The 12,058-nt window shown below is 34.3% G+C and overlaps 2 protein-coding genes and 1 pseudogene across 5 annotated transcripts; all 3 read left to right on the forward strand.

Annotated features, from left to right (window-relative positions):
- The first annotated feature begins 96 nt into the window (after window positions 1-96).
- Window positions 97-4,624, forward strand: LOC18051442 (urease accessory protein D). Of its 4 annotated transcripts, none has more exons than XM_024190092.1 (8): window positions 97-219; window positions 302-367; window positions 455-529; window positions 615-659; window positions 2,629-2,862; window positions 3,317-3,399; window positions 3,551-3,719; window positions 4,295-4,624. In XM_024190092.1, the coding sequence occupies exons 1-8, from the start codon at window positions 103-105 to the stop codon at window positions 4,406-4,408; spliced, it is 903 nt and encodes a 300-aa protein (XP_024045860.1). In that variant the 5' UTR covers window positions 97-102; the 3' UTR covers window positions 4,409-4,624. The 4 variants fall into 4 exon arrangements, with proteins under 4 accessions (XP_024045860.1, XP_006448652.2, XP_024045859.1 ...); XM_006448589.2 differs by having other exon boundaries at window positions 98-219; window positions 2,707-2,862; XM_024190091.1 differs by lacking the exon at window positions 3,551-3,719 and having other exon boundaries at window positions 98-219; window positions 2,629-2,836.
- Window positions 4,625-5,448: 824 nt separating this feature from the next.
- On the forward strand, window positions 5,449-7,297 carry LOC112101051 (annotated as a pseudogene).
- A 3,772-nt stretch (window positions 7,298-11,069) lies between these two features.
- LOC18051443 lies at window positions 11,070-11,456 on the forward strand. The gene has a single exon (XM_006448596.2). It carries the CDS (start codon window positions 11,070-11,072, stop codon window positions 11,454-11,456), a length of 387 nt encoding a protein of 128 aa, XP_006448659.1.
- The last annotated feature ends 602 nt before the right edge of the window (window positions 11,457-12,058 follow it).

Consider the following 12,058-nt stretch of genomic DNA (forward strand, 5'->3'; position numbering starts at 1 on the left):
ACATTGGGCCGGATTCTCCCCGGCCCAATCTACGATTAAGTGTTGAAATAAGTATAGCATTGACCAGCAATGCTGCACACGGACAGGGAGAGAGAAAGAGAGATGGAATCAAAAATAGAAGCAGCAACAGGAAAGTTGGTGGTGAAGAAAGTAGGAGGGAAATCAACAGTGACCAGATGTTTTTCTAAATATCCTCTCAAATTCATCATTCCCAATAAGGTTTCTCTTATTCTTGTTTCTATATATTAACCTACGTACAATGTTAATTATACTACATACATTTTGAGCGATGAATCCTCAGGTGGGTTCCTCAGAAACTGATGCTGTTTGGGTTTACACTCTTACTTATGGTGGTGGGATTGTATCTGTATGTCCCTTGTAACAACCCTTTGCTTTCTGAATTCCACTGCTTCATTTTATATATATATATATTTGAAAAAATGTGTTATTGTAGGGAGATTCTATTTCATGTGAAATTACCGTAGCAGATGCTTGCACTGCAGTTCTAACCACCCAAGCTTCCACTAAGGTCTTCTCCCATCTTTATTTAATTATTTATTTAATTTTCTTTCATTTCATAAACATGCTTTTATCAGTTTATTATTCCACTATAGGTCTACAAGTCTCTGGGGTCCAAGTCTTCTGAGCAAATCTTGGAGGTAACAGTCTTCTCTGTACCAAAAGATTTTATCATTATTTTCAAATTCTGTTATGACACTGCTTAGTGCTCAAATTTGCTTAGGAAATTAAGCTTACTCTCGAAATTACTCCAAACAATTTGTCAAACAACAAATCAATAGAAAAATTAAATAAATAATACATCAATCTCACAACACAAAATTTACATGGAAAACTTTAAATCTGGAGAAAAACTACGGCCGTTGTTAAGAGGACAACCAGAGAAAAATATTCGCTATATAGAAAATTATTACAAACACACTTTCAGAAATCATTTTCTCTCACTCAAACCCCAAATACACCAAAAACTCTCACTTTAAGGGTAGTTATATTTAACTCTCAAATTCCCTCTAAATGCAAGAAGAAATGAATATTTGTGATGATTGAAATGAAGGAATGAACCCTTCTATTTATAGCCACCGAGTGGCTACTATTCATCTTGCAGCTTTCTTTCTTTTTTCTTTTTCTTTTGTTGGTCCAAGAAAGAGGCAATGCCTTCTTCTTCAACAATGGCAGGCACCGCCATCTAGAAAAATTAGAAGCCATTGTAGTTAAAATTGAAAATGAGGATAAGGCACTTAGATTGTTGTGGTCACTTCTAACTTCCTACAAACACCTGTTAACTATTTTGATGTATGGGAAGGAGACAATAGATTTCGAAGAAGTTATTAGTATTTTACTCTCAGAAGAAAAAAGTCTGAGTGGTGAAAGTACTAAAACTACAGATGTCTCGGCTTTGGCAGTTGTAGGGAATTGGAAGAAAAATAATTCTAAGAAAAAGGGAGTCTATTGGGGGTGTGGACAATCGGGGCACCTAAAAAGAGATTGTCATAGGAGAAATGGAGTAGGATCGGCAAATGGTTCCAGATCAAATACTGATAGTATTGCTAGTGGTTAGTCTCTCACTATCGTGGGAGACGATGGTCCCTTGTAAAATGGGTGATGATGACATCCTTATGGTATACCGCTAGTACCATGAAAGAGAATGTGATACTACTAACGGGTTCACAAGATTTGCACACAAGGCATGGTTGGCATTCATGCAAGGTGTGTGGTGGAATTTATGTCGACGACTGACGAACTTCCAGGAAGCCAACATGGAAGTTGCACCATAAATTTCAACAGGATATTTCGACATGTGCCGATGTAAAATTCTTAGAATTGGGTAATTAATTCTAAGTGGTATATTCTTTATGGTGGAGTATGATAATTTTCTATGTTGATGATTATGACTAAGGTGAAAATAGTAAAGATAATGTGGAGATTGATTGGTTCTCAATCAAATCTCCAAGTGGGCGAATGTGAAAAGTGGCAAGCTGGCACCGTTCTTCTAGATGGCAGTGCCTGCCATTGTTGAAGAAGGAGGTGCTGCCTCCTTCTTCGACCAACAAAAGGAAAAGAAAAAAAAAAGGAAGAAAGCCGCAAGATGAATAGTAGCCACTCGGTGGCTATAAATAGAGGGGTTCATTTCCTCATTTCAATCATCTCAAAATTCATTTCTTCTTGCGTTTAGAGGGAATTTAAGAGTTAAATATAATTACTCTTAAAGTGAGAGTTTTGGGTGTATTTGGGGTTTGGGTGAGAGAAAATTATTTCTGAGAGTGTGGTTGTAATAATTTTTCACATAGTTAATATTTTTCTTTGGTTGTCCTTTTGACAACGGCAGTGATTTTTCTCCGGATTTGGAGTTTTCCACGTAAATCTTGTGTTGTGAGATTAGTGTATTCTTCATTTAATTTTTCTATTGATTTGTTGCTTGACAAATTGCTTGGAGTGATCTTGGGAGGAAAATCAATTTCCCAACAGTTTGATGACTTGATCTCTAAGAAAGATGTAAAACCTGTGACAAGGCAGAGTCTTCAAACTTTCACAGACGTAATCATCATTTTCACATTTGAATTGTTTGTGAATGGTTTCAAATGACATTTGGGAAATTATTGCATGCAGTAGGCTAAAATTGGGAGTGATGCCCTTTTAGCTGTGATTCCAGATCCAGTGACCTGTTTTTCCACTGCAAGGTATTCTCAGAAACAAATCTTCAGAGTGGTTTTGGACTCAAGTTTGGTAATAGTTGATTGGATTACCAGTGGGCGCCATGAAAGTGGAGAGAAATGGGATTTTGAACTTTATAGGAGCACCAACCACATCTTCTTAGAAGGTGATCAGCCCTTGTTTCTTGATTCGGTAATGTTTTTGTCAATCTTGGAGTTTCTAAACTGACTTTCAGTTTTTGGGAATGCTATCTCACTGTAGGAGGGAGTTAAATTAGAGAAATTTCTTAATTTCCTGATCATATATGTCATTTTCACTCTAATCAACGAACGAGCATGTCTTTGGTTGATGTGAACAACTTGCTTGTATATTTAACTGGGAAACTGGTTCCTTTTCTTAATCAATGAAAATAACTTATCATTCTTAACTTTTGTAACAAAATCTCTGTTCGACAATTGTTATTTGAAGAAGCAGTCTTTATTTAATGTGACAGGCATCATGTGGTCAGAACCTGAATTTTTCTGAAAGATAACCTTACTTGTCATATTGAATAAGGGTTTCTGCTTTAAATTTCATCAACATTCTATCCTCATGTATTGAAGGTCATAACTTCCTCGTCATAAAAGGCTTTAGTGTTGTGTCATAGGTGTTGCTGGAACAAGGGAGCATTACCAACATTGCAGAACGTATGCAGGACTACCAAGTTATTGCGATGGTCATACTCTTGGGGTAGATTCTTTATCATGTATCAAAACTTCATGCTACCTTGACAATTATGTATTTTCCAGTCATTTCTTAGCTTAATTATGCTGAAAAGAGGAGAAAGGAATTTGGAGAAACCAATCAATTTAATACTTTTTTAGTGATTGCTTTTGTTTAGGCCAAAGCTAAAGCAAATTAAAATACAAGTGCAAGAAAATGTGAGGAGGATGATGTCTGAGCAGTTATACCTTCCTTCCACAGGCTTGCGTCCCCATGGGAAAACGCAGTCTGATCATTTTTTGGCCAAGCCATCCTTTGTTGTTTCTTGTAGTGCCTTTGGTCCTAAGGTATGTTTGTCATGGATCAGATATCATTGTCACAAGGATGCTGCAGTCGTTTTACCTTTATCCATCATTTCTATGATCTTTGTGTTACTGAATTTAAGGAGTTTCCTTATTTGATCAAACTCTTATGGATTACAATATTTGAAAATCTAGTCCTGATTTTGAATCTAGTCAAACCTACTGGTATTGTATAGAATACTAATTTTTTGTCTTAAAGCAACTCAAGTGCTTGCTGATAAGTTGGCATGATGATGGCTTTTAAAATGAGAATAATAAGAAAAATAAACAAAATGCTAATCTATAGGGTAACTATTTTATTTTTGGTAAATCACTATGCGGATTTTCCTTTTAACTCACTCTCTGTCTGCATATCTTATGGATTTACCATGTCAAGCATAAATGTAAGTTTTTTTTTTTTTTTTTTGATTGTTTGAAAGTGAAAACAATATATTCCTCTGCATCTTTTTTATTTTGAAGTAAAATATTATTCTGAACATTATTGTTTGGACATCATGACAAGCTGCAAAATTCCATGGTTACATTTCCAGGTAGTCTGACGAATGGTTCTTTGTCTGCAGGGGATAGGTATTGTTGTTCGAATAGCTGCCATGACAACCGAATCAGTATACAGATTCCTCCAGCATCAATTGGCTGGCATGGAGACACTGCTTGGAGTATCACCTTATTCTTGAATGCGGAATAGCAACTGTTTTTTCCCTTTGAAACTGTGGTATGTCCGAGATGATGTATTAGTTTACTTATTATTTCGACTTATTATTGTTATACTTTAGATGTTATATCAAGTAGTTTTATTTAATCAACCCATTTATGGTGCTCTACTGCCTTTGACGTTTCAAATTATAAGAGCATAGTAATCCTCCAAATTATGGATTTGGAGAAAATTTAGAGGGACGGAAATTTCAACCGAGTATGGTACCTATTTCAAATTTTGTTCCCATATTATTTTCTCTTTTTAAATATGAATCAATCTCAAATTGATACAAGGGAATGTGGCACATCGTGCTCAACATTTGGAACAAAAAGAATTTTAAGCTTTATTTAATTTCCTCCAACAGTTTAACATTATTCATAAATAATTTTTTAGTTAAACTTTGAACTAAAGTAAATTTCAAGATAATATAAAGCAAAGGAAAAAAGAAAGAATGTTACAAAGGTAATTAAAAACACAAATGCTTGAAATAAAAAGGATTTTATTAAATACATTATAAATGTTAAAGGCATTGTAAGTGACTTATTTCTAAGAAATTTTATGCTTCAATCAATATTTTAAATCGCCACAATCAATTTATGAACTTTTGATGCGATCCCTTCATATTAGTTGAAATACAATACCAATGAATTATAATGAACTAGTTGCAAGATTTTTAGATAGGTATAATACATTTATCTACTGATTTATTGAAACATCAACACAATCCCTTATTTTTTGTTAGATTTACTTGTTGACCTTCAAAAGTACTCTAATTCTCCTAATCAATAATAAAAAAATAAAAAAATAAAATAGTAAAAAAAATAAATTCAAGAGAATAAAAAAAATAACCAAACTTCATTAAACCTCCAACTAGAGACAGCCTTAAAATTTATATATAGAGAGACACAGAAAGAAAGAGGGGGGGGGGGGGGGAGGGAAGAATCAGCAAATAGAAGTATTTATATGGGATTTATCTTTCAGTTAATGCATTATTTTGTAAATTTAACTTATTTTTTAAATATGGAGATTATTTCAATATCAGCTCCAACAATGTTGGATGTGAGCAGTACTAAAGAATTATAGAAAAATTTAGGTCATGAAAAATCATTTTATGAGCGAGGAAGAAGCTTTAGTAAGGGTGGTGTTTGGGTGGAATTTTCCTGATACCATGGATAAGAATAGTTGAGCCCGAGCTCACACAGTCACATCCATTAAGGCAACTAAAATCAACATGAGCTAGAATTAATCACACGAGTAGAAACAGCTCATAGCTTGGTGGAGAAATGGGCTAGAATTAAGGGAATAACTGTCCAATAACAAAAGGCCATTTAAGCCAAGTTAAGAATCACAAAATGAGTGGACAAAATCAACCAAAAACCAACTACATATAAATTAACCGTTCTACTTTAGTAAAAGATCATAATCACACGATAGATTATTATTTGAAAACTTGGGTGGAAACTCTCAATTTACTTCCCATTTTCTCATAAATCCAATAACTAACCATTGGAGGATTCTCACCGAAAACCCTACCGGCAAATTCTGACTATTTTTTGTGACTGGCAAGAGAAGGAAGGAATTTGAGTTCGGGTCAGCAAATTTTAGGTTGACTCAACAAAATATGACCAGTTACTGCTGCTTTCCCCATAAAATAAATTCAGTTATTTAGGTTATTTTTCGACCTCAACTAATAGAGATAATTGAAAGTTAAGACGAGATTGTTGAAGACTGGATGTAAAGGGTCATAATTGATAATTTTATATTGAGGAACTAATTCAAGAAGCTAATGCCAAATTATCTATTTTCGGTTCTTATCATTTGGTAAGCTTTTTCGTATGGTTAAAAGAAACTCCTCTAGTTGAGGAATTGATCACTTCGCCCGATGCCCGAGCGCCGGTTATCAAGTTTAAGTTTAATGGGGTGTCTGTTGATCTTCTTTATACACAACTGCAATTATCGGTGATTCCTGAGGACTTGGGATATCTTACAAGATTCGTTGCACAATCTTGATGAGCAGATGGTCCTGGGCAAAGCGGCGTGGGATTTATTCCAATGCGATGGGGTTTCTTGGTTGTATTAACTGGGCATTACTTGTTGCTCGTGTGTGTCAGCTGTACCCGAATGCTCTGCCTAATGTGCTGGTTTCTCGATTCTTCAAGATTTTTGCACAATGGAAGTGGCCTAATCCAGTCATGTTATGTCCAATTCAGCATTCTTTTTGGGATCCCAGAAGTAATCAGAGGGACAGGAAACATCCGATGCCTATAATAACTCCTTCCTATCCTTGTATGAATTCCAGCTACAAAGTGTAACCCACTACACTCCGCATTATGCAAGAAGAATTTCGGAGGGCAAAAGAACCGTGTGAGGAAATTGAGGCTGGCAAAAGAACCTGGATTACTCCTTTCGAGCATTACCATTTCTTTGAATCATTCAAGAACTACTTGCAAATACACATAGCTGCTAAAAATGCTGGAGATTTTAGACAGTGGAAAGGCTGGGTTGAATCAAGGCTACGTCAGCTTATTCATATGATTGAGAGGGAGATGGGCGGTGTGCTTCAGTGTCGTTTATACCCTGGCGATTTTTCAGAGAATTCAGTAAAATCAAGCAGCCAATGTTACTACGTCCTGGGATTGAGTCGCAAGCAAGGCATGCATTAATCCTCAGGATGGTGAAAAGTTTGATACGAGATTAGATGTGGAGGAATTTAAGAGCCATGTAGTATGGATGTACAGCTCATGGAAACAAGGAATGCAAATGCATGGATCCCACTTAAAGATGCCCAGATATCTCTGATTTCGACTTTCCTGGAGCATCTCGACCTCCTAAATGACTTGACGGAAAAAAAAAAGAGGGAAAGGATTGAAGTCAATGAAGTAGAAAGTTAAAGAAATGTGCATTTTCAGTTGCAAAGATATTTTTCTGATCAAAATTCTTTGCGGACAGAAGCTTCAAGAGTAGGATCTGTTTAGTTTTGAGGTGCGTAACTTTTAATATGTAAAGTTGTTACTATAAAATATAATTAATTATATAAAAAATATGGGATCAACTCAATTTAGTTGATCCAAAATTTATGATATAAACAAATTAAATTATGATATTTGTGAGAATTTTTTAACAACAACCAACAATAATGTACTTTATTTGCCATGTACTTTTTTATTTTTATTTTTATTGTAACTTTGAGATGGAAAACTTATTCATTGTGAAGAACATTGTCGACTGACTCTCACTCAACTCAAGATTCAATGAATAGTTTTTTTCCGGTTTTATTTCATTTCATTTGACTTGGAAGATAGATGCAGTCTCGTATTTGTATTAAGGGCAATGTTAAGGACAATAATTTAAGTGGAACGGTCCTAATCAACCAACGGATGCCATTTGTGGAGCTTTTTCTTCTATCAAGACTCGTCATGTGACTATCAAATTTCAAAATTCTAAGTGTATTTACCAAAATTCATGTGATCATTTATTAAATACTCTCTCTATATGGCTAGGAGATGGACCGTCGCCGCACAGTACAAAAGGCTGGGCCAACATAGAGCATGTTCTCTCATTTTTGCCTTTCCATATGGGAACTCAAAAACAAAGAATTTTTTTTGTTTGGTTTGAAAAGTTGTGTGGCACATGAATTCCGAGTCAAAATGTTGACTCGATCTCCCTATAATTGATTATAATTAGAAATATAAACCCATGATTTCAGTTGCATTAAACTATGTCAGATGAATAAAATAACATAAATTAATGAAGTCGCTGATTAAATAAAATGTTGATCAGCCAAGCTTTCAAACGTTCATGTTACCCGAAATCGAGATCCATCTCACTCCTTTATATGCAGCCAAAATCAAAATTAATAGCCTTAATTAATTCGTGTGTATTATAAAATTAATACTTGGTCAGTTGTTCAATCTTCTCTCATGCTTCTTCTTTTTTTTGTTTTTTACTTTTCCTCCTTTTCTCTATAAAAGGAATTGCTTAATTGTGAGACATAAAGTTGAATATGTGATATCAATTTTGAAAAGAATTCAATTTAGGACCATTTTGGTAATGTCGTAGGATGAGGTGACTTTACGAAAGTAATATTTTAGAAAAAAAAATTACCAAATATCAAAATTAACTTTTAACTTATGACAAATTTAATCTAAAAACATGGGCATAATACTACACATAATACTAGCATATAACAGGATAAGCTAGTTACAAAATTTTATATATATATATATATATACACACACACACACATCTCAATTCTATGCAAAATGAGCCACATCACGATTGGCAACTACTCTAATCTAATGCCTAAAGCAAATTAAACAGAAGACGAGGGTCTTGCTCTTGCAATGCATGTTCTTCATATCTTGGTAGCCAAAAGCCAAAAGCGTGCCCATTGAAATAAACAAACACAAGCACAAGCTTTCCCGTTTGAAACCGCGTGGACACCGACAAACAATACTACTAGCTGCTTAATTAATAGAATAAAACTAAACTAGTCAAGAATCATGGCTATCTTTGAATTATTCTAAGATAAAATAGAAATTATAACCACACACATAAAATAATAAAAGAGTAAAAAAAATTATAATTATAAAAGAGTGATTTACCTTGCTTTTTATATGTGTGTGTGTGGATGGATATATATGGTTAACGGGATGTTGGTGGAATGGTAAAAGGTAAATCTAATTGCGGATCTAATGAATCTAGTTCAACTTTTTCTTCTTCTTCTTCTATGACTGACTATACAGCCCACGCCCATCACTGTATCATCATCACTTTTGACTACTTTTTAGAATCTAATTCTTGGCACTTTTTAATTTTATACTATATACATCTACACCCCTATTAAATTATTAATTGATATTCTAGGAAACTGTGTTTGTTGTGCATAAAAGCGAATCGTTATCCATCCTAACTAAAGTGCGAGACTCCAATTTAGTCAAATCCACTGTGTGTGTGTGTGTGTATATATATATATGCACTTTAAAGTCTATACACAGACAGTAGGGTTATTCATAATTAAGTAGATTCTTTTTTAAATCCAATGGCTGGCTCTAATTGAAATCTATACTTTAACTAAGGTGTGAGATGAGATCTCTTAGTAAATTATAGGCTGCCAATTATACCTATATTATATAAATTTGTCATTTGGGCTGTGTGTTCAAAGCATTTTTGTCTTCTACACTTTAACATTATTATTTTTCAATTATGTTTAAATATGTAAACTATGTAGATTATAAGTTAACTCTTGAGATTCTCTTCTCACTTACTATTTTTTTTAAATAATTCTGAAATAAAATACTTTTAGAGAGAGAGATAAAGATAGATAGGACACTGATTTATTAGATGGCAGAATAGATCACAAAGAAAGCAGTAGCCTTTATTTAGGCTTAATATTATTTATGAATGTCAGAGACTTTTTTTTTTCCCAGAGATTTGCAGAGTGGAAAGAACAATTGTTTGAAGATTTGATTTTTTTCTGTCTATAAACGAATGTCTTCTTCCCGCCGGACCAGTGACTAGTCCACTGGGTCATTTTAATTCAACCATAACACCCCCCATTCCCATGTGCTTTCTCTCTCACCACCATGTGATTGTGATTTCTGTGAATGCTTCAGTCTCACTCCCCTCAAAGTGCACACCACTCACTCCATTGACTTGTTTCAGTGTTCTCTTCTCTCCAGACATTGCACTTCCAAAATAATAATAATAATAATAATAAGAATCCAGTCCGAGCAGTTGTAGAATCACAATTTTGGTTCAAAAAAACTATAATGTAAAAATTCTGGTTCCATTTTATACACATGATCGATACACGTGGCATGTTTAGTAGCCCCATGATTGATTTCTTATTTATAAATTTTTTTTTTGACAATTTTGTGAAAAGATCAAGTGTCTGATCTTATTGGAACCCATGTGATATATGAACCAATCAGGCCAGTTCGATTTGAAGTCAGCTTTAGTCAAATTATTAACAAACAAGTGGTCTGACGCTGGCCGCCGTACGGCTGAAAACGTGATCTCACCCGTGGCTTGAATAATTCCTTCTACATAATGACGATCACGTCCTTGCTTTCACTCTAAAACAATCAAAACTCATTAGTCCCTAATCACACGAGGCCCATTATTGTTATTATTATTTTCGTTTGAATACTACGTTAGTATTCGATTAATTCGGATTCGAGCTGGATAGAATTATTAGAGCGTTAAAATTTTTCTAACAAGTATTTAACATAACTGTATTATCAAACTTCGAACCGAATACTTTGATTAAATTAGAACAGTCTCGTACCAACTGATTTACGTGCTTGTTGGTTATCTCATTATAAATTAATAATGCACTACTACTAATTTTAGTTAAACTAAAAGGTGTCATATGGATATTGTTACTGTCTTGATCACGTGGTGGATGATGAGATAAAGTGCAAAGACCCAAATTAACATTTGGCCTTGCATGTATTAATCATTTTAAAACACAAATCACAATAAACCCTAGAACTAAATATCCAAAAATATAATAAACCCTTAGCTTATTTGCTTCCTCTATAAATATTCACAATTCCCTTCATCATTTTCACTCTCAACATTCGCATTCACTCAAAATTTTGAGAGAGAAGAAGAAGAAGAAGAAGAAGAACATCAAGATGGTGCAAATGTGGCTTCTATGGTTGCCAAAGAACCCCAAGGCCGCCACCGCCTCAAGAAGTAGTGGTGGCAGTTCTGTGCCACGAAATGAGGCTTCTTCAGCTTGTTTCAGCTGCAAACGTTTTTCAAAACTGCTGATGAGAAAGCTGAAGAAACGAGGGGTTCCAAGCTGGCAAAGCTCACTGCAATGCCGGTATGATCCGATGAGCTACTCTCTCAACTTTGATGCGAGTGGCTGTGGGAGTACGGTTGATGATCACGAAGATTATTACTACAAATTTTATGCTTTCTCTTCGAGATATGTTGCTAATCCAACAACAACAACAACGACAACTTCTTCTTCTTCGCCAAGCAGACTTGTTGCCACTGCTTCTCATCAGATTTAGCTAATTATTGTACACTATAATAAAATCAGCTTTAGCTTATGCATTTTTATTTTTTGTATGTAAGGTTGTTGTAAACTAGGTTAAGTTATTATTTTTAATGGTTGTTGTTTTAAAGATGTATTTATGTATACATTTTTGAGCAAGCTGACATGGGTCGTCGTCTTTCAGGTTATAATTTGACTGAGAACAAAGTGAGAATTGTTTTTGTGATGGGGCGATGAGCTTTATTGTACTTTTGAATTCATGTTTTGGCTATTATAGCTAGTACTATGTATGATACTTTTGACATAGACAAGGGGGCTTCTTGCCTTCTTTCACTTCCTTATTTCCCGGGAAATGTTGAATTAATTTATTTAAAGAAGATGAATTTCATTAGTATTTGGGAATAAATGAAAATAAAAAGAGGGTTGTCAAATTGCCATCATACAAGTGGGAGATTGGTAGAAGCAAATTTCTTTTGGAACATGCAATTATATAAAATCTGTAACCACAAACGCTATATTATTTATAACCTTTACTGCTATTAAAGATTTTCAGAATTAGATTTCAAATTTTATTTTCTAAATTACAAGTTTTCGGATCCATGCGATAAAAGTGTAACT

This window comes from Citrus clementina, unplaced genomic scaffold (assembly GCF_000493195.1).
Source record: "Citrus clementina cultivar Clemenules unplaced genomic scaffold, Citrus_clementina_v1.0 scaffold_2, whole genome shotgun sequence".
Classification (NCBI taxonomy): domain Eukaryota; kingdom Viridiplantae; phylum Streptophyta; class Magnoliopsida; order Sapindales; family Rutaceae; genus Citrus; species Citrus x clementina.